The sequence below is a fragment of the Anser anser genome (genome assembly GCF_964211835.1).
Source record: "Anser anser genome assembly, chromosome: 21".
NCBI classification, from domain to species: Eukaryota; Metazoa; Chordata; class Aves; order Anseriformes; family Anatidae; genus Anser; species Anser anser.
This window is the reverse complement of record NC_139742.1, coordinates 6741348-6763174: the sequence shown is the minus strand read 5'-3', so window position 1 is coordinate 6763174 and position 21827 is coordinate 6741348. Positions and strand designations below refer to the sequence as shown.

At 42.0% G+C, this 21827-nt stretch overlaps 1 protein-coding gene across 1 annotated transcript; it reads right to left on the bottom strand.

Moving 5' to 3' along the window:
* Positions 1-133: 133 nt before the first annotated feature.
* PKN3 (protein kinase N3) lies at positions 134-21564 on the bottom strand. Its single transcript, XM_083807917.1, has 22 exons — positions 19970-21564; positions 16288-16570; positions 15601-15761; positions 13631-13760; positions 13374-13525; positions 12818-13013; positions 12204-12395; positions 11828-11937; positions 11195-11338; positions 10216-10291; positions 9068-9254; positions 7960-8071; positions 7150-7223; positions 5571-5637; positions 4891-4982; positions 4340-4516; positions 4188-4250; positions 3525-3601; positions 2852-2994; positions 2477-2584; positions 1826-1906; positions 134-1014 (listed from the first exon to the last, which is right to left on the bottom strand). The coding sequence occupies exons 1-22, from the start codon at positions 19988-19990 to the stop codon at positions 802-804; spliced, it is 2859 nt and encodes a 952-aa protein (XP_083664043.1). The 5' UTR covers positions 19991-21564; the 3' UTR covers positions 134-801.
* Between the last annotated feature and the right edge of the window lie 263 nt (positions 21565-21827).

Sequence of the window (21827 nt, the reverse complement as noted above, 5' to 3'; positions counted from 1 at the left end):
TTCAGTGTGAAGGAAGGAAGAAAATACTACCATGACATTTACAGAGAAAAATAAAATTGTGCCTGTTGAGCTTAATATGGTTAGCTCTGATCTGAAACATTCAGCTAACACCAAGGAGATGAAAAGCTGAAAATTCATTATAAGGAAAAGTATCTTTATTTTCAAAAAAATAGCATGTGCAAAGCTGTAGCTTCTTTATATTATTAAAAGCAAGAGCTAAGATTTCACATTCTGAAAGAAGTATAAAGAGATTCTTTTACCTTAAGATACATCGCTTGGATCATTACCAAACTCACACATCATTATCTTGGTTGTGTTAAAATCCATTCCTTCTCTGACATACATACTTATGAGTAGGAATGGGCATAAAATCATTACAAAGAAGGAACGCTGCGTATCTATTCTAGAAAACAGGTGAGAAGTGGCCATGTCTGCCTGGTATTATGCAACTTTAAAAAGCTGTGCTACTTACTGAGGCTCTTTCTAAAGAGTAACCTGGGATGCAGAAGTGACTTGATTTCATTAAATTAAGTCCAGCTTAAATTCCACATTTCCATACATAATCAATGCCAGCGGAAGACACATCCAGTCAAAAATGAACTACTCCTTAAAGGTAATTCATGTCCAGTATCCCTCCAGAAAACGAGGCTGCAAAAAATACAGCAGAGTAACTCAGCTTGCAAGGCACTTCAGTACTACCAGTGCTATGAAGTCTGTTGCCTTTTCTGTTGCCTATGCCAAGTCCTCTCTACACTCTCTTGAGATGGTAACAATTTGTTCAAGTTTCTTACAGCATGAGAATCAAATATCTAAAAGGTGTTGGGAGACAAAGTCAAAGTCCTTGAAGACAGCCTGCTCCTTATTGGTTAGGAAAGCAACCTCCTCCGGAGGAGTCACAATTGGCTTTTGCGATGTGAACTCTTCATCAAAGTTGCTAATGTCAGTTGGATCTCTTAAAGTGGGCACAAAAGGGGGCTTCAGAGTCCTGGCATACAAAGCATCCCAATCAATTTCCTGTAAGAGAGGGAAGTGAACAGGCTAGATTGACATTAAGATTATTTATGAAACATGAAAGTAAGAGGAAGGAAAAAAAAAAAAACACTTAAGCAAACAGCATAGCTGGTGCAGGCCAGGTAGTATAGAGATCCTATACAGCCTAAGGCTGCTCTTTAGAACACCAAGGAACAAAGCTACAGCTCAAGCTATATTTAGAGGGATAAAACTAAAGTGCTGCTGTGGACACATTTATCTGTGGACTTCCCCACAATTTCTGCTGACATCGAAGTTCTCGCTTACTCTAGTGTAGCGCCAGCCAGTTGCTGTAAGTAACTTCTGACAGATGGGTAACAAGGAGAAATGCTAACACCTTTGCCTAGAACAGACATACGCCATTGACCGAAAGCAAACATGTCTTTAACCTCAATTTCTACTCGGCTCTTGTATATTCTGCAAATGCAGGTGCCATCAAATAGACTGACTGACAGCAACTGTCATCACTAGACAGCATCTTTTACTGCTGCAGTTTGATATATAAAGGGGCATTTGTTGATGGCTCAAAAGGAAGGTCTGTTTGTAGATAGAAACAGCACAATCAGAAATAATAAGCTGACCTGAAAACTTACAGGTCCCAGAAAACACACTTGGGGGGTGTCATTTTCAACATGAACTGAAACACATATACCTGAATAGAGCAATGAGGTGCAACAGAAGCTGCCACTAAGATCTCACAGGTAACTAATGGAAATTTGCCCCAATGCCAACAGAAAGCAAACCACTCTTGCCTCAAATACAAGAGCTGAAGGGGAGGGATACAGTGAGTTCCTACCTTAAAAAAGGCCTGAATTTTAATCTCTTCTGCATCTCTTTCCCCTGCTCCCAGTCTACGTTCTGGACATTTCCGAAGAAGCTGCAGGAAAGATCAGCTCAAAATTAAACAACTGGAACAAAAAGATGAACAGAAATAATATTCTAGGGAGAAAAACAAAGAGCTGGACAGACCCCTCAGTATCTTCTCATTCTCACTTTGCAGCAAGGTCGTAACTGCTAATAATAGCTCAGGCATAGCTCCTTGTAAACAACTTGCCACCATCAGTAAGATACCCACCATAAACCGCATGTAGCATCTCATCTTAATTGTGCACCTGTAACTACTGAGTCACATTCAAAAACTCATTCAAGCCATCTTCACTGAATGACTCTGACATTCCTGCCCTTGAATCAACACTTCTCCATTTCAGAGTTAGCAGCAACAGACTTCAGTAAGAAGCCTGCTTAGTCATCCTTAGACAAAATAATAGCATTTATGTAAAGAGAAGAAAAGGAACAGTATGTGCAATTTTTAAATGTTTCCTTAGTCTGTGTAGGCAGCTATAGATTACACACACACAAATGCTATCAGCACCTAACAGAGTCCCTCTGGGTCCACTTACAGCAATTACGAATTCCTCAGGCCCCCAGACACCCCTCGAGCCATTACCTTACGGATTATAGAAAGTGCTTCAGCCGAAAGGAATCGTGGATAGCGGACTTCATCATTGACAATACTATCAAAGACTTCTTCCTCATCATCTCCAGGAAACGGTGACTGCAATTGTAACATTTTTGTTTATTTAACACACATAACACCCGTTCCTTGCTAATAAAAAGGGATGAGAATAGCAGGGAGTTGTACAGATTAATTACTTTTTGGCAAGCACTATGAACAACAACAAATATATATATATACTACTATACTATTAAATAATAATTAATAAATAGTTGGCTACTTTCACCAAAATTTTATCTCAGGTGATCAGGTACTACTCTCCCCAAGACTGCTTGGTGAGATTCTCTTAGAGATAGGTGGTCTTACCTCACCAACGAGCATTTCATAAATGAGAACACCCAATCCCCACCAGTCTACTGCCCGTGTGTATGAGATGTCTGTCAGGACTTCTGGAGCCAGAAATTCAGGAGTACCACAGAAGGTGTTTGTGCGGTCTCCAAAACCTATTCCTGTAGGACAAGAATACTATTGTAAAATCCAGCACACACTTCTAAATGGATCACACGCAGTCTCACCTTCTGAAAGTCATAGATTATCACCTGATAATTTGATGTTGTTAACTGTGCAAGGGCTCTCATCAATGCTTGTAAATGCCAGTGACAAAGTACTGATACTTCAAGTCCCTAACAATTCTGAATAGGAGATACACAGACAAAGCTTAAATAAACAACACAACCCAGGAACATTCCTGCAGATTCCACTGCTCGTTTCCTTAAGTACATAGCTTGTAGTATCCTATATCCTGGCTCCTTTGAGCAAAGTACATTGTAAACTCCCGCGTAATTTTCCAGAAGAGGAAAGAGCAAAGTACTCTTTCCAAGTTTATCATGGCCAGACCCATGAGACTTTTTTTTTTAATGGAGATGAATGCAGGTTTTATACACCCACCTCTGTACTTGTGTATGTGAACACCTCACCAAAGCTCAGACCCTAAAGTTTGTTATGATGGTTCAATATTGACTTCACCAAAGCCACTCACCTTCCTTACACAATCCAAAATCTGCAATCTTCACAAATCCTTCAGCATCTAAAAGCAGATTATCCAATTTCAGGTCCCTGGGGGGGGGGGGGGTGGCAGGGGGAGAGAGGGGAGATTGTGGGGAGAAAATGTTGGATGAAGTCTGAGGATTGCCAACACCCTTTTTCACAAGAGGCAGAAACTAGATATTACAAAGAGAATAAAAATCTACATTGAATAAAGTCTACATTTGGCTTCAACAATAACAATGTATTATTTGGAAGATCCTCCTCAATTTATTGACATTTTCCTCTTAATGAAAGGCTCACAAAGCAGTTTAGAGCTGGGTGGGGCTTATTTTTCTGGAAAAGAGCATCCCACAATAGCATGACAAATTATTCAACTGTCCAAGTAAAAAAGAAAGCAGTGAGTTACAGGTGCCCCCAGAATGTATTGACATGTCACAGAGGATGAATCACCTACAACATGTCAGATGAATAGCTCTTAGATGACTTTCTTTACTGTAAGCACAATGAACATGCTGACAGCAACAGGAGATGGAGAAAATAGAGAGACAGAAAGATTAGAAACCCCAACAAGACAGTTAGCTTCAGACATGTAGCTACATGAAAAATAAACTTTCATGTTACTGAACTGTCTTATAGTTTATTTTTACTGCATTACCTGTAAACAATTTTCTTCTCATGCAAGAATTGGAGCCCCAAGACTACACATGCTGTATAAAACCTAAAAAAGAGAAACAGTTATCAGGAAAGATATATAAGAACCAAGTTAAGCATTTACAGTGCCTGGAAACTAGACTAATTCTAACTCACCGTGCCATATGCTCTGGAAAGACATCTTCATGTATGCGCATCATAAGATCACCACCTGGAGTATATTCCATTACGAAACAAGCATGATGAGGTGTCTGGAAACATGCAAACATGTTCACAAGGAATGGATGATCAGATGAATTGACCACCTCAAATATTCTCTTCTCACAGTTCAAGCTGCCAGGATTTAAAGAATTAAAATGTCAGTGTTAAAACTTGGCAGAAAAGCCTGTTTTGAAAAAGACAGAATGAAAAAGAAAATCTTTACATCTTAAGTTAAAGAAATAGAAAAATGTAGGCTAATACAATATTTACCCTTAATACTTCCAAACCTTGAATTTTAGATTGTTCTTCAGGTGTGTGTCATTGCACCAGAAGCTAGAAAGCAGTGCTGTTCTAAGTTTCTTTATTCCTGATTTCAGTTACCCCATCCCTAAGGTCACTCTTAACCTTAACAGTACCAAGAGTAGTATACATCATACCTACTAACAGTTCATTACAGGTGTGATAACGTAGCTTTGGCAGTAGTACCATCTCTAAACAAAGCTCACCTATCAATTTCATCTCTCCTAATAATGTCTTTTTTCTTCAAGGCTTTGATAGCATACAGCTTCCCGGTTGCCTTGTATTGAGCCAAGAGTACCTGAAAGACAACAGAAATGCTGTATTCCAAACAAATGTTATTGTTGGATTACTTTGACTCCCACTGACAAAAACTATTTCCATCCACTCCACACAGTCATTCTCAAAATCAAGCTCAAGTAACTCCAAAAATGGAGCACTTTTTCCTACTCTTTGTGCTGCAACAGTCCAGAATGATGTCACTGTAACTTATGTTCTTCTCAGAAGCAGTACTATCACAACTGGTCCGGTGCTTTAAAAACAAATCAGTGCTCTAACAGCAAGCAACTATGCACACACTTTATGGGAATGAAGCTGTTCCACTAGTGATCACAGTGATAATGAAAAGAACGGTAACGATGTGCTCTGTGAAATGACTTGGCACTCCATGGAGGGCTTTCTCCAGGCTTTTAAGCCACAAATCTTCAGGAGTTTTGGCTGCTAACAGGAGTACCAGCTGTTTGTGCATTTGGGTTGGGTTTGTTTTGTATATCTGCAGTGCAACAAATATCTTCTGTACTGCAACATTTCTATTCAGACTCCAAAGCAGAGGCCCATCTTCACAATCACATTCCTACTGCCCTCCACAGAGCAAGCACTTCTACACTACCTTCCCAAAGTGTCCACGTCCCAGCATGGCGATGCAGCGAAAATCCTCAAGCTGAACTGCCCTTTTTCTGCAGAGAAACAAAGAAGAATTGCTGCGACAATACCCAAAAGATGCAGAAAGATAACAAAGGAGTGTGTATTTGTGTTAGGGGAAGAAGCTCTGTACAGCAAAAGGGGAAGTGAACAGCTGCATCAGCCACTTCTTGCCTAGGCTCAAATCCTGAAAATTAAGCCTGCTGCTGCTGTTCTGACATAGAAGAAAGGAGCAGGTAACTAACTATAAGGCGAGGAAAGTGCTCCCAGTGCTAGTACTCTCTGCCTTCCATCTGTACTAGCAACAGGAGCAACAATTCTGCGTCTCCAAGGCTTGCTTCCCATAACAGGATTAGTTTCCTGCATCCCCATTCTTGGGAGAGTAAAATTCAATTTTACCTACGCTCCTGTCAGCAGGCTCAACAGCAATTGTGATAATCAGACATGAACATATATATCACGTGTCAGTAGGACAAAGGCATAATAAGAACAGAAGTTCTCAAACAGGAATTGGAAATGAAACAAGGAGAGACAACAGACATAAGATGTTGCTGGAAAAAAAAACACATAACCAAATAAAGAGATTCTATAGAACATGATATCTGCTACAAGGTGTTACCAAGGAAACTCAGACTGAAGAAATGCTTGGAAAGAATTTAAAAAACCAAAACAAACCACCCCCTTTCCCAAAAGGTTTAGTCCAGGAACACCTTTAAAAGGCAACAGATGCTCTATACTCCACCAGTGAGTGAAATTAAGGGCTCAGTAGGCACCCATGAAGCACTCAACTCCCCCCTCAGCCTTCTCAGAGAGAAGGTAGGTAGCATCTGACTGCATCCTGACTCTAGAGTTTTGAAGATGGAACCGCTCAAAAGTGATACTGAAGTTATGAAAATATTCTAAGATTTGAACTGAGAGATGATCAGTTTAGATAAATTTTGTTATTTGTGCTTTTTCAGACAGTATTTTTTCATCAATAGTATTTTTTCTACTTGCCTTGTTTTTGGTATATTTCTTATTATTTACCTTTTTTATATGCAAGTTGTATATGAATCTGCCACAGACTATAAGCTCTATATAAGTATATAAGTATTTGTATATAAGTTTTGTGCCTCCCTATGTAATGAAAGGCACAATACCTTGCATATCGATAAAAAGAGAAGAGTGCAAGGGATGCCAAAAGTATTTCTGAAATCTCTCTTACAATTCTACTTAGACATGTCTAAATGCACTTTATCAGAAAATTTCATACATAAGGAAGCACTGGAAGACAGTTAAGTGACTTTAACTTCTACTGAAGTCAGCTTCACACTATCTATTAATAGATTAAGTAGTAGGGTTTAATGAGCAGGTAAGGCATAGCAGATGTTTGGACATGTAAAGTTCAGAGCAGACTTTTCATGGTATTGTCCACACTTGGCACTAAGAATCTGCTCCTGAGAAACCAAAGCATATCTTAAGCAGAATTTTGAACTGTGTGCTCAAATATTTCAGCCCAGTTCTTCTTTAATCTGTGACCCAAGACAGCCCATGCTGTCCACAGTTACCTTGGAGATGCCTGGATTGGAAATTCTGTTAAAGCAGAGCTGCAAGACTTCTCAACATGCAGCCTTTTCAGACACTAGGAACAGAGAGAAAGTTGCAGTATGTTATCCTCTGGAATCACCAAATCAGATGTGAGCACCCACATCCAAATTTCCTCCAGTGTAATGATCCAGCATGACATGTGCTTGCAGTTGGTCATCACCTCTGCTTAGAGGGAAGCAGCATGAAAACAAGTTGTTTGTGGCCACACAAAACAATTCTCATGTAAAATATTTCTTGGATAGGATGAACTCCTTTAAAAATAAACACTTTAAAACGTTTAGGAAAAAAAAAATTCTTTCTAGGAAAAAGGCATTTCATGTCCCCAAAAGAACCACAGTGATCAGAGAACAGTCTCCTCTATTGCCAAAACCAACCAAAAAGGTTGGATGTGGTAGAACACAAGTTGTTAGCATCATATTACTCAGAACAATCATCCTGCTCCTTTCTCTCAGAAAAGGAGAGCTCTTCTTAGTTTTGCCCATTTTCTTTAATCACAAATAACTTTATCTGGTCCTAAAAGCCTGCTGACCCTTTGTCCCTACTTTTTCTGTTGAGTCATCTGTTTTGTACTCCTGTCCCGAACTCCCAATGCTGACCTACCTCCCACTCTGTTTCTCCAAGAAAAGCAACCTATAATTAAAAAAGAGCTGCAACACTTTCATAAAGACTCTATGCCAAAACAGCTTACTGGACTCTGAATCCTTGGAGACCAGCCAGCTAACGAGGAGGCACCTGCCTGAAGCACAGCTAATTTCTCTAGTAACCATTACCGGAGAATCTGCAGGAGATGGTGTTGATTCTTTGGAGTTGGCCATCAGAAAAAGGCGTGGAGGCTTGGGTGGTGCTTCATCATCATAGGTAAGCTTAGCCACAGGAAAGTCACTGCATTGGTAAGATACAATTGAAGGAGAAAGTCTTAGAGCAGAACATTATACACAGACACAAATGTATCACCTTTACTATGTAAGCAAAGTTGAGCTCTGTCCAATATACTAGACAAGAGACCGATTCACACAGCAAGTCTATGAAGTATCTTAAATTGTTAATGGTTAAACTCACATTTCAACATTTCTCTGATGCTATAAAATTAATGCTACATTAATTTAACATAGAAATAAGTGACTATGATCAAGAATTTAAACCAACCTTTGACTAGTAGTTGACTTTTTTTTTTCTTTTCTAGGTCTTGTGAATCAGTGGGAATAGTTTCTTCTAGAGAATGACTAATTCTCTAACAATTAATCCCAACAATTTTAGAAAAATATTTTTTTTTCTACAGAATATATAAAAGCCTAAGTATATAACTTCTGAGTGTTACATTATGCTAGTGGTTGGGGGTATATGTAACCTCATGAAAGGTGAGTACATTTTTACCAAACAATTGCACTGTGACTTTGCACAGAGTTCAGTTACTATACCAATGAAGATATTTAATGAGTGGAATTTTCTTTCCTTTACAGTGCAGAACCAGTACATCTTTTTGTGTATATAAAATAACATTTGAAAATCTGCTTTATTTTTTTCTGCATTATGGTGTTTACTTATGACCACTTTTCTGCCCACAGTTCTTACTGCAGAGGAAAAGAAAGCTACTGAAGATCCCCTGGCTCTGGAACATACCGCTTGTTAGGACAGCAATTTTGAAAATTGGTCCAGCTGCTAACAATAAATCAGAGGTAACCACAGGGTACTGAACAACCCACCAAAACCACATTGTTTCTGGCAGCATTGGCTTTTCTTAAAATCCTGAATTAAGTTCTACAGATACAATTTTCTTATCAATATCTTCCTTCACCTTAGTAAGATGCAACAGAATTTTAAGGTGTATTTCATGCTTACTCCAGACTATTATCCAGCAATACTCAGAACACAACTTACCTACTCAGCTTGGTTATTGAGTCAGCATGATTTTGTGTGGGAACTGGAGAGAAGTCTGTATGAATGGGATCATGAAGTGGGGGACTCAGAGTGTTCATTGAACTGCATGGAGGGAGGAAGCTCATCATCAGGCGACCCCACGCAGCAACATTCATGTTCATTTGAGGAGCTCGGAGAAATTCTTTCCCTGGAGGAGTCATAGTCCAAACACCAGTGAGATTACAATGCATGAACTACAAACCCATGAATTGTTAAAACTACCATTTTTACCCAAACACCTGTGGGATTATTCAAAAAAGGTAGTCCACCCTACAGAGAATGGGCTTTCTTTCAGGGAATAAAGTTTAACGATGATGATGAAGATCTATTTCACCCAAGTTCAGATCCATATACTATCATAACAATCCCCAAGTAGAAGCTGCATAAGATATTAAAAATTGATCTTATTTTAAGCCAGATTTTCTTCTATTTCTACACTGCACTTTAATCATTCAGCCTGTTTACAGAAAGCTTCTGAAACTATCTTTAAAACAGTAAAACGTTTGGTATTTTTCCATTATTTTTACCACCTTCTAAAGAACGCAAACAAAATCTAATTTATTCTCACTGGCAACAGTCCTCTGTATGTAAAATCTTACCTTATTCAGCTTCACAGGAAAAAAAATGCAGGCAAAAAAAAGTATGCAAGTCATTCCAGCCCCTAAACTGAGATGCCAACTCTAGCTTGACAGAGAATCAGTAGCCTGTTCATGTTACAGTCTTCCATACTTCAGAGTTTTTCTTCCAATACCTGTTCTTTCATCAGTAATGACATTGCTGGGTAAATTAGTACAGCCTGAGTCCTAGATCTTGCTAAGAAATCTGTTAAATAGCTAGTAATTATATCTTCCTAACACTGGTAACTGTGAACAGAAACACTACAACAAGATCACAACATCACACATCATGCTGCAGCCAGGCTGGCTGCACTTTTTGCAACCGAACAAACTTTCACATTCTAATAAAGCCTACACAAAACACACACAATAATTAGCAAGCATTGTAATGTGTCTTACAAATTTAATGAGATAGAGCATGCAAGACTGTGCAAACCCCTGCCCTCACCCACACACCCTAGATAGTAAGCAGTCAGTTCTCTAGCAGCTTACCTTTCTGTTTGGGGAAAATACGTTTCTGTCGCTGCAGTTTTGGCTTTCTCTCAATGACAGGATTACAGAACATCACCTGTCAGACAAGTAAAGGGGATTTGTCAAGATGCTTCATTTACACTGTGAACACAAATTTGCACGTGCTCTCTCATCAAATTCTCCATTCATATCTTGTTGGTAAGCTAGGAGTCACTCCCACAGACAGATTCCAGACCATGTTATTCTAGCTTCACCCTCTAAACATCCGTTATTTCAACTATGCTTTTAGATGTTGGAATCTTCTGCCACCTGAAGTGCAGAGACCCCCCCCAAATTAAGACCAATTCATATCCCAAACAAAATGCATCTCATTCATAAAGCTACATGAAAAAACTGCTTTATAATACAGCCATTTGTACGGTGGGAAAAAACAGGAAAAAAAAAAGCAGGGGGGACAGATTTTGGTACATAAGGTAAAGATCCTACTGTTGGAAAGTCAACCCAAAGGATCTTTCATCACAACACAAAGGAGAAAGTACTGCGGCTTTTAAGGGATTATCTGGATGATCTCTTCATTGATGGTTCTTCAAATTCTTTATTACTGGCCTCAGAAAGATGATAAAATAAGTATACCCAGAGGGAATTTGGATCTGTGATTCTACAGTCTGCGTAATTCAAACCTGACCATTAAGCCATATGTTTAATTAAAGTGTCACCAATGACTCATAATGAAAGCAAATAAAAAAACACGGATTTCACAGTGCACACACATAATTACAGAGGAGTAGCTGAAAAGTCACTCGAGGCTATGGCACATGTACATCTTATTATATCACATTGCTCCTCATTGTTGTGTGATATTGATGCGAAAGGAGTCACTCTACCCTTCTATATTTTTGCTCCTTCTGTTCCTTGCATACTGAGTTGAACAACTGTTTTCAGGGCAGGCACCCTACATAGACAGAATTCTCTGAAAAAGAAACAAAGCTGACGTTTATACCTCTGCAAAAAGCATTCCTTGGGGTTCAAGCAAGAGGCACATCCCATGGCGTTCGTTATCAAGGAAATCATCCAAACGTAAAAACTTCACTGCACATAGTTCTCTCCAGTCCCTCCAATAGATTGCAATTTCTAGCTCACGAGACTGGGCAGAATGGGGGGGTGAGAGGAGGAGAGAAAAAAGCAGAAGAGTTACATACTGCCCCATGCTCTGGACATGCCACACACACATGCTGCTGTAAAATTCAGTTAACTAGACAGTATGCATAAGAAACTTCTTTAATCCTTCTGTTTCTCCACTGTCTCTGATGTTTTCAGATCTTCCCAGCTACAGACCCTTTTGGAGATGGCTGTCCTTGCTCTCCATTTTAGAAATGTTTTTTAAAGTCACTTTGCTGGTAAGATGAAATAAAACTGCTCAGATACTGAGAAAAGGGCAACAGATGCTGTTCAGGCTGAATCTCTGCCAGAGATGCACTGCCTTGGGGGGAAGACTAAGATAACTAGTACATAAAAGGACATGAGGGCAGCGCCAATACAGAGTTGAATTAAATGGAATTGCAGCTAAATGAGCAAATCAGGTAAGGTGAAATGGAAAAACAAATAGAACTTAGGAAATCCAAGGCAGCCTTACCCGATCCAACTCAATGACAAAGCTCTGGTCCCACGCCTGGTTATTAACTGGTCCCCAGTTTGTTTGGCCAACCACTTTATTGTCCACTTTGAGCACAGCAAGGACCTCATCTGGACAAAGGAGAAAACATGGATTATAATCTTTTATATTGCTATAAAACTAAAGACAATCTCTCATGCTGAAGGTGAATATCCCAATCAAATATAATTTCCATGACTTAACTATGAGGATTAGGTATAACGTTTTTCATTCTCTCTCTAATTTTTGCAGAAACCAGGTTTCTCATAATTAAACTCGTATCAGACTAACGTTGTACCCAGATGATATTCCCCCAAGCCCCCAGGGCCACTTACAAAATGAGGAACCCTATACTCACTACAGAGGTCTTCATTCCGCAGGTACTTTCCTGCAACACTACGGCCAGGGATACCCAGGCCAACTCTTGTTCGGGAAAGGGACTTCAAATCACTTGGACTGCCAGAGACAGGAGAAGAACCAGCCATTCGGGAACGTCCTGGAACATTTTCCAATAGATCTTGACACCCCATCAGTCTCACTTCCAATGTTCCTGAGAGATAAATTCAGGAGGGTAAAAAACGTTATTCCATAAAAGACAGAAGTGATTCTAGTCAACCTGTCCTCACAGAGGTCCAAGAATTTCTCAGATTTGTGATTCCTTGGTTAATAGCTTAAATCTATCCCAGGTTAGAATAGTATAGAATAGCATAGAACAGAATAGTTCAGTTTAAAAGGACCTAAAAAGATCATCAAGTCCAACAACCTATTTAATAGTTTAAAGAGATTTAATAGATTTTAATAGACTACAAATCCATATGATCAGAAAGCTTTTACAGGCCTAGAAGAACTAAGTACAGTTCGTAGAAAATCAAATGTTCATAAAACAAACGGCATTACAACAATGAGAAGAAATGCAACACATTTTTTTCCTGAATCCTCCCTACAAAAGCATGCTATGTGGGATTTATGTACCTGTAAGGGCTGTAGGTTTGATGACCGAAGTAGGTTGGATAATGCCATGCTGAGCTCCCAGGGAAGAAGTATTTACTAGTTCCTGCTTGATGAGTGCTCGTTTTGGGTGATCAGGAGAAAGTTCACTAAGCTGATGTTCCAAGGACAAGCGCAGCAGATCAATCTTCTGAGAGGATTCTTGCAAACGACCCTGAGCCTAGCAATGTACAGTAGAACAAAAAGCAGGCGGAAGTTTCCCAATTAACAGCATCAGTTCAGGTACTATTATTATTTCTTTATGAACTACCAGAGATGGTCTCAAAAAAAGACCCGATAAATCTTATTAACAAAGGAACGGGAAGGAACATTTTCCCATACATCCCAACCACCCCATCAGTGTCACTTCCAACATTCCTAAGGAATTTCACCAAAGCAAGGAACATTATCCCTAGAACGAAAAGTGACCCCAAACAGTCTGTCCTCACAGATAGTCAGGAGTTTCCCAAATTCATAAACCCTGGTTATTTCTGCTCATTTGTGATAAATCACTAATGGTGAGGCATAAACAAGTGCTTACCTCAGCTAAAAATTTGCGATCCTGTACCCGACTCCCTCCTAGGATCTTCAGCACATTTTTTGCCCCCTCGGCTACAGCAGCTTCAATGCGCAGATGATGTCTCAGCTCCTCAATGCGCAGCTCCACAGCACTGATGGTGGTCCCCAGCCTCACTGGCCATTTTGGAGATAAAATACAGTGAGGATTAAAACTGACTATTCTGGATCTTGGGGCTTTGGCCACATTCTTTTATGGGCCATATACTTAAAACACCCTACCTGCTGGATCCACTGCATCTTCCATCCCTCCTGCGGACTGAGATACCTTCACGATTTGCATGCGGATTATTTCAATCTTTGTCTTACTGTCTTGAAGCATCTGCTGAGCTGTAGCCAGCAGTTTACGCTCCTATCAAAGAGAAAGCATGTGCAGAGAAAGGACCACGCTCATTAAAAATGGATAATGGTGATGTGTTCAGCTTAGAGGGTGAGATGGCACCTGCAAGAAGGGTCATAAATGATCCTGAAATAGCTTACATAAGCAGTTATGTAAAGGAGACATTGCTGAGGATCAAAGACTTCGAGATCATTATCTCCATTTTTAGAGGGAAAGGACAGGTCAAGGAGTCTTTGATGGACTATGACACCAAGGGATAAAAAGAAGATGAGTTGCTACAAAACAGGGTCTGCCTTGGAGGTATGCTGGTTAATACCAAACCTTGCAGTCACTGAAACTTGTGGTTGACTGATAAGCTGTGCTTACAGTATTTTGTGAACAAAGGTTTTGAATAAATCAAAATAGCACAACCCTCTACAGTGCTGGTCTTACTGAATTAAGCTTCATAATAAGCTTGGATTTTTTTTTTAATTATCCTTTGAGTTTTAAATATCATTATGCCAAACTCAGTAAGTGGGATGAATACAAAACCAGTAAAGCTCTGAAAATTTCTCTCACATAAAGAGATATCACATGCTGTACTTCATCCTAAACTAACTAGTGGTATCAAAACATTACACCAGCTCAGCGAACAATACCAATACTTTTTTAACTTTATTTTCTCAAGTCACTGATTGAATGTACCTCTTGTACTGCCCTCACTACCTTCCCAAGCTTGGAAAAGATTTCCTAGAGATAGCACTTCTATCATGCTACTTCCTATGAGATATTTTTCTCCAAATCAGATCTGATCCTAAACTAGAGTCACTGTGAACACTGGGGTTAGCCAAGTTCAGCATCTAGACCAGAGAAAGCAAGTAGAGCCTGTAGTGGGTAGGAAGAAGTAGCTCTTTCCAAAGACCTATTCATTCGTTCATCAATGATAACACAAGCTACTCTCTAGGTAGCTAGCACTTTCCCCTGAGATTGCAGAAGGGTTTAGGTGGCTAAGGTAAAACAATATGATTCCCAGCTCCATCATCAGTATCACTAAGCAACATTCAAGAATCATAGAATGGTTTGGATTGGAAGGGACCTTAAAGATCATCCTGTTCTAATCCCCCTGCCGTGGGCAGGGACACACCTCCCACTAGACCAGGTTGCTCAAAGTCCCATCCAGCCTGGCCTTGAACACTTCCAAGGACTGGACACCCACATCTTCTCTGGACGACCTATTCTAGTGCCTCACCCCTCTCATAGTAAAGAATTTCTTCCTAATATCTTATCTAAATATACCCTTTTTTGGTTTAGTACCATTACTCCTTGCCCTGTCCCTGCACTCCCTGACAAAAGAGCAGAAGCACAATCAGCGTTTACCACGTAGGAACTGCCAAAAAGATTGCAACTGCCAGACTATAGCAGCCTGGCTGGTGTAGTCACTCCCCTCTAACAGTGATCATTCCCAGATGATTAACAAAAGCAGCACAGGCAACTACATCATGGACCAAAGTAGAATAAACTGCCCTTCCAGAAAAGCCTTGTGCTACCATCCAGTAATTATAGATTAGCTTAATTTGTTGACAAATGAAAAACGGTCCATCCAATTCCTTTTCAATTATTGCTAAACTGCTAAAATCTGCACATTAGACGACTCATTACAACATGTTACTATCATATGATTAGCTGTTCTGTGCAGCATCATGACATGCTGTCACTATGCTGAGGACAAAAATGCAGAGCTAGGATTCAGTCAAGCAAGCTTTGCAAATTAATTTCTTTCACACACTACCTACCAGAGAGAGTTTGTGTATTGACTTTAAATACAGATTTTGTTCCAGGAATCCATGTTCCCAAATGGTTTATTCCTGCTTACCTTGGATGTTGCACTTGAATACATTTGGATCATATTCTCAGCTCCTTGCTTGACTTTCATTTCAACATGCAGTTGCTTTTTCAGAGCTTCAACCTTCGTTGCCATGGGGTTTGGGTTTCTTTCCCAGAGACAAGGGTCTGGAGATAAAGATCCATCTGTACCTAAAATATCATCGATATCATTAATCATCTTTTCTTGTGTTATTTCATTGGGTGATTCTAAAAAAGAAGGTTAGGCTACAAAACAACATATAACAAGGTCTCGTCTACAAAACTGACTGCAAAACGCTATTTCAAATGAAGCTCAAGTTCATAAGTATTTATTAATTTATCAGTGAACTACTCCTAACAAGCATTCTTCTAATTTTATACTGATTCATCCCATAAAGTACTTGGATGTTCAACTGCCCAGAAACTCTATTCAAATCTCTTCAATTCCATCTACAGCCAGCTCCTGAACATTGTCCGTGCACAGAATTCTCAGATAGTCTTCTCCCCACACTGATCTCTCATTTGCCTCCTTTCACCTTGACTGCACCATGCCCAACATTTTACTGCACAGATTATTTTATCAGCTGAATACCAACAGATAATATTCCCACTGTTTGCAAGCCCTCAACAGAAAATGTAATTAAACTAGCACTGAAGCACTACAAAATTTTCCTGACAATTGTGACTTATGGCATACCTGTCCTATTCTCCTCTTTGTCTGTTATGACAATCCTTGCATTAAGCTCCTGAAGTTCCCAATGAAGTTGCTCTAATTTCCGGTTAGAAGATTTCAGCACGTGCTCTATATGAACGAGATTCTTTCTGTCTGTTGTCGCTTTACGCAGGTTCTCTGCTCCCTCTTTAATCTTCAGTTCTTTTTGTATAGCACGGCGAAGTAGTTCCTTCTCACCCTCCAGTTTTTGCTGGAAGCCTGGATCCATTAAGTTTACACCATTGCTTAGCTGCAAGAGACAGCTGCCCTGCAATCAAGCAGCATTGAGAAAGGGGATTTCAGAGATAACACAGTTCAATCTTTTTTATGATATAACAATACCCTCATAAGATTCTACCCCTTTATTTCATTCAGCAAATGGTTCACACAAATTCTGAAGCCAACCTTTTCACAAAGATTTCAAGATGACCACACCTAGATTTAAATTCCAGAGGACAGAAGGCAACTTTGATCTTACTATGACATACTTTAGTTTTAAACCATAGTGGAGACAAAATCTTACTTCTCTTCTCGTTATTTAATGGCTACACAAATATTTGTTCTTCCAGTATCAAAGCCCAGCCAGTATTTGCCGTTGTCTTAATCAACTTTTACTAGTACGATGTAGTAGATAAAGATTTTTATCTGCATATGCCTTGATGTTGACTTGACTGTCCAAAGACATATAACAAACAACCTGTTAAAGATTTTTAGGAATGTCACGACCATGCATTAACTCTGAGCTGTAACTCCAAAGAAGAACAATGTAACCCCTGCAGCAGCTTCTACAAATGAGCAAGCAAAAGAATAAGCTTAACTTGCAGCTGTTTCTGAAAAGGTAACCAGCCTGTTGTCTCAAGCTCTGTTCTGCCTGTGGTTTACAGGCAGTAAGACCACATTAAAACCTTGATTATTCTGAGTTGCATTAGCAGCAGCATTCAGGTTTGCTCAGGGCTTTGTTTGATAACCATTTTCAATGCTCCTTGTTCTGGTTAGATACGCCTCATCAACAGCTCTGGACAGCAGCGCTCTGAACGCACACAGTACAGGCAGTAGCAGCACCTGCATATCTCACTGACCACATAAGCACTGAACTCAAAACAGGAGCTGGGAAAACTTTATCCACAAGGATGCTGCCTAACACCTCAGGAAATAGATCCAAACAGGAAGTTATGCTTTTCTCTTCAACAAGAGAAGTGCCTTTATGGCATTAAGAGCAATTAACTTATTAATAAGCTAGCATTAACTCCTCATCATATTCCCCACTTAAATTTAAAAGACATGGTTGCACAGTCAAACTCCGCTCCACTAACCGGCTTGGGATCACACATCACGTCAGTGACTAAAGACAGAACTTGAATCCTGACTCGCTTTCACATTCTTTAACTGGTTGACCACATTTCCAAAAATAAACCACACTGGTTTTGTATTATTCATGTACATTACTGAACTTTAAGAGCGTGCTATACATCCAAACCCTATGCCACTCACGCAGAAATAAATACACAATTATTCAATCACATTATTTGTATATTTTATTGCACACCTCAAAGACCAAAACAAACATCCTTGGTCAGTTTTCACTATGATTTCAGCCTAACAGCAAAATAATTAAAAAAGAAAAAGGAAAAAAAAATCTGTTTTAAAGTTGGCCTAAAACCAAGTTGGGTCTGCAAGAGATGCACGATAGCCAAAATAGGAATTGTTCAGATTGGTAACAAAACAAAAAGGTTCAGATTAACATCCTGATTCCAGGAAGTTCTCGCCCAATTAGTAAAGCCAGGAACTAAGCCAGAGCTTTGAAAAACATCCAAGGTTTTGTGAGGAAGAACTTGAATCATGGAGTTCCTGAGTCACAGGCAACCTCTACCAGCTCTAAGTTGGAAAATCAGAAAGCCCTTTATCCATTCTGTAACGAGCAACGAGCGACTAAAAGGAGTTTGTTGCGTGTAAGTTTCATTTAATAATCAGAAAAAGCATGCAGATTTATTTTATATCCAAACTATGCAAACAGAGGTAAGCAATCCACCCGCTCCATCTGCCCAGAGCGATCGAATGAATGAATTGCTGGTGTGAGATTAATACTGACAAATGGTACTGAAGGCAGAGACCTGGATATCGATTCGGAGAACAGGTACAGTCTGGGCGATTGTCAGGTCAATCTTCCTCCACATCACTCTCTGCCAAAAGTGAGCCTGAATACCAGTTAATGCACCGTGCTCATTTTCTAAATATATTTAGAATATAAACATCATCTGTTTTACTGGATCCTTCTTCCCCTCTATAGATCAGGGAGTGCCATAACAAAGGCATTGTTTGCACCAGGAACACAAAATATTCTATTAGTGAGGAGTGCGAGAAATCCAAATTTGTATTTGGGTTGATGCGTTTTGCATTCTGAGTCAGGAGTGTCGGTGGGGTGTCAGGATACTGCCCTGGCCCAGGCTGCAGCTGTTCTTGGGTTCCCAGAGAAGGTCGCAGCCCTTCAGGATACGTCTCCAGCACAATCCAGAAACACATTTACAGCGCGCACGGAAATACCCAAGCTAGCTTAAATTAACTTACTTTTGGTACTTTTAGCAGGGCTGCCAGAACTCACCCAGGACTTCAGCTAGTCTCATGCCTTAATGAAGCATCTAGATAGCTTCCTAACTAGCAAAGATTGCAGCATGATCAAAGTTGCACTTGGTCCTCCACATTGCAGCCCTGAAAGATCCCATCCCTGGGGCTGCTACACCCAGCCTGGCAACAAGCTTCACCTGCACAAAGCCCAGGGTGAGCCAGCCTTTAGAGCTGCACTGGTGACACAAAAACTGATTTACAGTTTGATTTAATGAACTAGCGGTGATGAGGCCGTCCCTGCTGCAGCCCACACGCGTTCACTGGGATGTTTTAAATACCCCTTTCCACTGCAACTTCGTGCTGCAGCAGTGAGGCCCACGTTGGGCAGCCTCACGTGAACTACATTCACTCTTTATGAGAAAAGGCCACTGCTAGGTTTAGAAAAAGGCAGCTGGAATCCTGCCTAGAGCCAGTCCCCTTTGCAACCCTGACGGAGGCAAGGTTTCCTAAGCGAAGAGCCCAGGCGGGCTGCAAGATGGGGAGCCCCTCATGGGGCCTGCAGCAATGGCACCGAGAGCTTTGTGCCGGTCTCGCCATTGCTTCTCACCCAGATTAGGCTTGAAATACCTCAAGCAGGCGAGCATCCCCCCTGTTGCAGGGAGTTGGCCCCAGAAATAAATGCTCTTCCCAGCGGGGCGCCTCGCTGCACTCTCCTCACACACACCCCTTTGCAGCCAAGAGGGGCCTCACTGTCTTCAGCAGGCACCGGCTTTACCTGAACCCCGTTTTCCTGAGGCGACCATTTTTAGGGACAAACGTCCTGAGGGACATTTTTAGGGGCTCCCACCCTCCCCGGGGTGGGGCGCGACGGCGGCAAGCCCGGCTGCCCCCCCGCCCTGCCCAGCGGGCAAGGGGCTCCCGGTGGAGCACGGAGCCGGGATTTCCCGACGAGGGGAGGGAGGAGACCCCCAAAAAGCAGAGAGGGGACCCCCAGGAGGACCCCCAACCCCACGGGGCAAGCGCCCCGGAGGAGAGGGATCCCCATCCCCTCAGGCGAGCCTGGCCACGCCGGCTCCCCTCCGAGCCGCCCCTCCGCGGCGCTCACCTGTGGGGTCCCCGCCGCCATTGCTCCGTGAGGCACCACCAGCAACGGGCACTTTTCTTTCTCTTTTTTTTTTTTTCAAACTTCAGCCTTCCCGGGAAGCGGCGCCGCCAGCGCCCTCTCGCGGGGTCCGGGCGAGCCCGGGAGAGTTCCCGGCGGGCGGCCCCCAGGGAACGGGGAGAGGGGAGCCGGGAGCCTCCCGTCCCCACACGCCGCCCGCGGTGGTCCCCGGCCGGTCACGGCTCCCAGCCCTGTCGGGAACTCGTCCCGGCCGTCTTCGTTCGCCCTGAGGGGGGAAGAACTGGCAGCGAGGTCCCGCGGAGCGGCCGGCAGCTGAGCGGCGCCACAGGCCGGACCCTGAGGAGCCCGAGGTACCGCCCGCTTCCCGCCGCGGCGAGGGGAGGCTGGAGGGGATCGGTGTCCTCCGCAGGCACAAAACTCGCGGCTTTGTGCCAAAGTGGCGGTACGGGGACACGAACGGTGACCGGGCTCCTTAGCTCGGTGCCCGACATCTCCTCCAAGCCGGGCGCTGTGAGGGGAGACCCCCGCGGCGTGCCCCAGCCCGGGCCCGGTTTGCTGTGCTGGGACCACCGAGGTGGTTTCCAGCCCCGGTTCTGCCCAGCGGCTTGTAACCGGCTTTGGTGTGAAGGGGGACAGGCAAAGTGCAGCCCTCCCTTACACAGGGTGCTGCCCTGGAAAGGGAAGGACGACTGTCTCCTCTCCAGCACTGGTCTTTGCCTAACTTTCCCTCTGCAGAACTGCCCCTCTGTGGAGCAGGATCAAGATCCTGCTGTTTCAGCTGAATATTTGAGTCCAAAATAACCTAAATGCATGGACAAGGCTCTCACTAATCCCCCAGCTCTTATCGGTAAAAACCCACCATGCTGCTATACTGCGTTAGTGTTGTGACACGCAGTGTGTCATAGGCCCTGTGTTTAAAACAAATGAAAAAGATGCTTTCTGCTTTCGGGTGGTAGAGACCTCCTCTTCTAAGATCCCTCCTCAGCAGTTTTGCATAATATTATTATTGCATGAATGCACATATTCTGTCCTGAAACAGTACACAACCTGGAGTCAGAAGGGATCCAGAGCTGACAGTATTCCCACATACAAAGTTAGAAGGATGCTAATAAACAGAAATGTTTTCCTTTTATTTAATTAGAGCAGATTTTCTAACATAAGCATTTTGTAAATGGTCTGCAAGTGAATAATTAGTAAAAGGAAATCACCAGAAAATGTAAAATTGAAATCTAGTTTAATCAAGTTGAATTAATAAAGCCTTAGACTTCTATAAAACCTTTGAACACGCTCCTGTTGTTAATAAAGCAAGTGCATTAGATTAATACAAACCCATCTGGAACCTGCTGCTATTTGTAACGTGGTCCAGGCTCCATTTAGTGTTTAAGGAATTATTTTAATTAGACTGCTCATTCACTGGAAATACTGGAAAGGGAAAAGATAAAGCAGCAGGCGTTAGGTTGAGTTTTTTGAGCAGGGACACTACTGCATCTTCAGTGGGCAGGGATCGGGGCCGCGTTTGGCTCCGTGAGCTGCAGAGGGCTGCTGGGAGCCCCCCGAGGTCGGGCTGCCCACTGCTGTACTTGGGGTTTACACAGGGGCTTCCCCCCCTTTCCTTCGCATCTTGTCTCCTCCCAGGGAGGCAAGAGGAGGGCTGGGAGGCGATTTGTGGAGCAGTTGGCCAAGGTTCGCTTGGCTAAACAAGTCATCCAGCCTGGAGGGATGGGCTGGTCAGTGCCTCAGAGCACGTGCTCCCCGAGGCAAGGCTACTCCGAGTCCCAGCTAGAAGTACAAAGTGCCCATCCAGCATCCCGCTGAGAGGAGGTATTTAGTGGACACTGTG